The sequence below is a fragment of the Lycium barbarum genome, chromosome 4 (genome assembly GCF_019175385.1).
Source record: "Lycium barbarum isolate Lr01 chromosome 4, ASM1917538v2, whole genome shotgun sequence".
NCBI lineage: Eukaryota > Viridiplantae > Streptophyta > Magnoliopsida > Solanales > Solanaceae > Lycium > Lycium barbarum.
This window is the reverse complement of record NC_083340.1, coordinates 11,954,051-11,958,150: the sequence shown is the minus strand read 5'-3', so window position 1 is coordinate 11,958,150 and position 4,100 is coordinate 11,954,051. Positions and strand designations below refer to the sequence as shown.

The 4,100-nt window shown below is 37.2% G+C and overlaps 1 protein-coding gene across 1 annotated transcript; it reads left to right on the top strand.

The window, feature by feature from the left end:
- Positions 1-432: 432 nt before the first annotated feature.
- Positions 433-3,781, top strand: LOC132635214 (beta-amylase 3, chloroplastic-like). Its single transcript, XM_060351505.1, has 4 exons — positions 433-1,150; positions 1,711-1,921; positions 2,421-2,531; positions 2,711-3,781. Exons 1-4 carry the CDS (start codon positions 615-617, stop codon positions 3,476-3,478), a joined length of 1,626 nt encoding a protein of 541 aa, XP_060207488.1. The 5' UTR covers positions 433-614; the 3' UTR covers positions 3,479-3,781.
- The last annotated feature ends 319 nt before the right edge of the window (positions 3,782-4,100 follow it).

Below are 4,100 nucleotides of genomic sequence, written 5' to 3'. Positions count from 1 at the left end.
ACCTTCCACCAGCACAGGTAACCTAGTGTTTTTGCCATTGCTGGGATTTGAACCTAAAATCTCATGGTTTTCATCCACTTCATTGACCACTAAGTCACACCTTCAGATGCCCTTCACCTTCCCTTTTTCACGCCTGTGGACTCTGAACAGGATAGGGGGAAGAAGCTGCTTCTACTATAAAAATTACCATATTAAAACACGACCAATATGTGAATAAGATATTGGCAGTATCCAATAACGCGTTTTTTCTAATGTTTCTATTAGTTCACTGTAATTTGTTCTTGGAATACAAGTACAAATAACTTGGAAAATACCGACATCAGATATGCCACGTGGATACATTATATTCGCAAGGACTTAACTTACAAACATTATTAATAGTTTCACTTATTATAAACCGTCCATCTGCAGATGTTTTTATGTAAGCTTATAGTGTAAAAAAACAAAAACCAGAGCCCACCACCAGACTTGTCTTTTCATGCACCTCAGACCTTTAGGGATCTTGCTTATATAAAAACTCATGCCTACATCTTCTATTATTAGCACAATCCTACATCTTCTATTATAAAACACAACACGTTACATCTTGTATTATCAAAAAAGAGAAACATAAAATGGCTTTAACACATCAACCATCAACTTCTTTTATCAATTTAAAAGAAACCAAAAGTGTTAAAACACCTGATGATTTCTTAGGCGTAGTTTCTTCTGCACAAACAAAGCCATCTTGTCGTCTCATAGCAAAGAGTTCCATGCAAGAAGATCAAGTCTTCGATGAGACAAACATGGTTAATCCCATGGAAGTGAGGAAATATGAGAAAAGAGAGAAGCTTCATGGGCTAACAACTACTCAGAGCAATAGCAGTACAAAGGTACCTGTTTTCGTGATGCTTCCACTTGACACCATGACAATGGGAGGTAACTTGAACAAGCCACGGGCGATGAATGTGAGTTTGATGGCCTTGAGAAGTAGTGGAGCTGAAGGGGTAATGGTGGATGCTTGGTGGGGATTGGTGGAGAAAGACGGACCCTTGAAGTACAACTGGGAAGGATATGCTGAACTTGTCAAGATGTGTCAAGAACATGGGTTGAAGCTTCAAGTTGTCATGTCTTTTCATCAGTGTGGAGGAAATGTAGGAGACTCTTGCAGGTACTAATACAAGGCTCTCTGCTGTTTATATTTTATACTTGAACTAACGGACAGTTACTTCATATCTTGCTTTATCAAGATTTAGCTATTTTCTGCTATATTTCCACCAGGCTCTACTAAGCTGCACTATTATAGAGATAGTAAAGCTTCAAACCCCATGTAAATAGCAATCTGCACTAATACACCATTATTTACATAGATTCATGAATAATCTGGTTAGGTTCTAATGAACTAGGAAGTTTACACTTTTTGTTCTCATAATTCCAAATCACAACACCAGTAAGACATTTCCTGTATGTTAATAGTGTTTCCCAAAGCTTTTAAAAGGAATAAATACTTGCATAGAATCTTAGTATTCAGGTTCCAATCATTAATTTGAAATAATTAACAGATTTATAATCTGCCAACGATCTATTCCACTGCGATCTAATTATCTAAAGAAATAGAGTTCATAGCTTTTAAAGGGAAAAATTCAAGTGGAACTAGAATTTCTTCTCACTACTAAGACTCAGTTCTAGGAGAAACTGAATTGTCACTAAGAATTGTTATGAATATTTCAGTATTCCCCTACCTTCATGGGTACTTGAAGAAATCAGCAAGAATCCTGACCTTGTCTACACAGATAGATCAGGCCGGAGAAATCCCGAGTATATTTCCTTAGGTTGTGATCAGTTACCGGTACTCAGAGGAAGAACACCCATTCAGGTGTATACTGACTATATGAGGAGCTTCAGAGAAAGGTTCAACGATTACTTGGGAAATGTCATAGTGGTAAGATTTCTGCTTTACAATCACATATCCTATTAATTCACCATAACTTAAAGCAACATCAACTGAAAACTCCAACCATAAGCTTTAGAACACGCACAAGCAGGCATAAATTAGAGTATGAGTTAGTTGGAAACTGAACCTGCTAATTAATGTAAAAAGAAAAATGTTCAAACATAAAAACCACTGCAGGTCATACTGTCATAGTTCCCGTTTAGGATAGAGATTAATAATTCATCCAAATCCAGAAGAAATATCGGTTGAAGCTTAAGCTGAAGTACCCAAAAGAGAAATTGGTGAATAGGCAAAATCAGTAAGTTACATTATGTCAGTCTCATGTGGTCCACTTAACTTGTTGGTTACGAGTCTAAGAGATGGACCACTAAAGTATATAGAATCACCCAAATGGCACAGGGACCACCTATTATACTCCTAGTACTATATGTATTTCAGGCTAAAATGGTATGAGAACTTGAAATTGACATTCTGTTTTCTTCTTCAGGAAATTCAAGTGGGATTGGGTCCTTGTGGGGAGCTAAGATATCCATCCTATCCAGAAAGCAATGGCACATGGAGGTTTCCTGGAATTGGAGAATTACAGTGCTATGACAAGGTAATACTTGCATCTATGGCTTGAAATATTAAAATAATCTAGTTGATTACATGAGTAATCTCAGGAAAAAATTAGGAAGACCATCAGATGCCCCAAAAAAAACCTAACTTCTTTCTTTATACCATTATCAAAAAAAAAAAAAAAAAAAAAACCTAAACTTCTTTTTTTTCTCAACACAGTACATGATAGCTTCATTGGCAGCAGCTGCCAAGGCAGCTGGAAAGGATGACGGGGGCAAGGGAGGGCCGCATTACTCTGGGCAGTACAACCAGTTTCCTGAGGATACTGGATTTTTTCAAAGGGATGGAACATGGAACAGTGAATATGGACAGTTCTTCCTAGAATGGTATTCAGAAAAGCTACTGGAGCATGGAGAAAACATCCTAGCAGCAGGAGAAAGTATATACGAAGGAACTGGAGCTAAACTATCTGGAAAGGTAGCTGGGATTCATTGGCATTACAATACTAGATCACATGCTGCAGAGTTAACAGCTGGATATTACAATACAAGAAATAGAGATGGTTACCTACTTATAGCACGTATGTTAGCAAAACATCGTGTTATACTTAACTTTACATGTATGGAAATGAGGGATGGTGAACAGCCCCAGAGTGCAAACTGCTCACCAGAAGGCTTAGTTCGACAAGTAAAAAATGCAACGAGAATTGCTGAAGTAGAACTTGCTGGAGAAAATGATCTGGAGAGGTATGATGAGGAAGCGTATTCTCAAGTTTTGCCAACAAGCAGATCAGATTCTGGAAATGCATTGAGTGCATTTACATTTTTGAGAATGAACAAACGGTTGTTTGAGCCACAAAATTGGCGGAATCTAGTGCAATTCGTGAAGAGCATGTCGGAAGGAGGCCAAATTGCTGGACTTCCAGAGCGTGACTCCAGCGAGACAGACCTTTATATCCATGTAGGATTTATCAAAAAGAGTCATTAGATATGCATCTGTATTCATGTAATATAGTCATCCCATTGTAGGTAAACAGAGAAGCACAAAGTAGTACAGTGACATACTCATAGCACCTAAATGAGTCCAGAAGAATTTGAGGCCGCATCTGAAACCAAACTAAAGAAGACAAGAAAAAGAAGCTAAGTACGTCAATCTTTGCCACCCCCGTTCAGAGGTTGTGAAGCTCTGGGTCATTGAGACGATGAGACAGTATCATAAGCATATTATGTTCTTTGTACTCTGCCTTCCACGTTGATTATTGAAGAATGAAAGAGCTATTATTGCTTCCTACAGGTATATTCCTGTTAATAGATTTATTTTTTAATAATAAATCTATTTAACTCATCAAACTCATTAACTAAACTCATGTTTTATACCATACCGGATCAAACATGACCCGATTAAAAGCAACAAAGGAATCAAGCCATACTTTCTATTAAACCCCTATATGTTCAACCAAAGATTATATCTACCGAACTAAAGATCACGTTTTGTTTGTATGTAATGTAATTTTTGTGGTATTATGGACAAATTCACTCTAAGACTAACTCGTACTTTTGTTAGAACCCGTATTTTTGTACAGTGGAATAATCCGGATTTAATTATGATA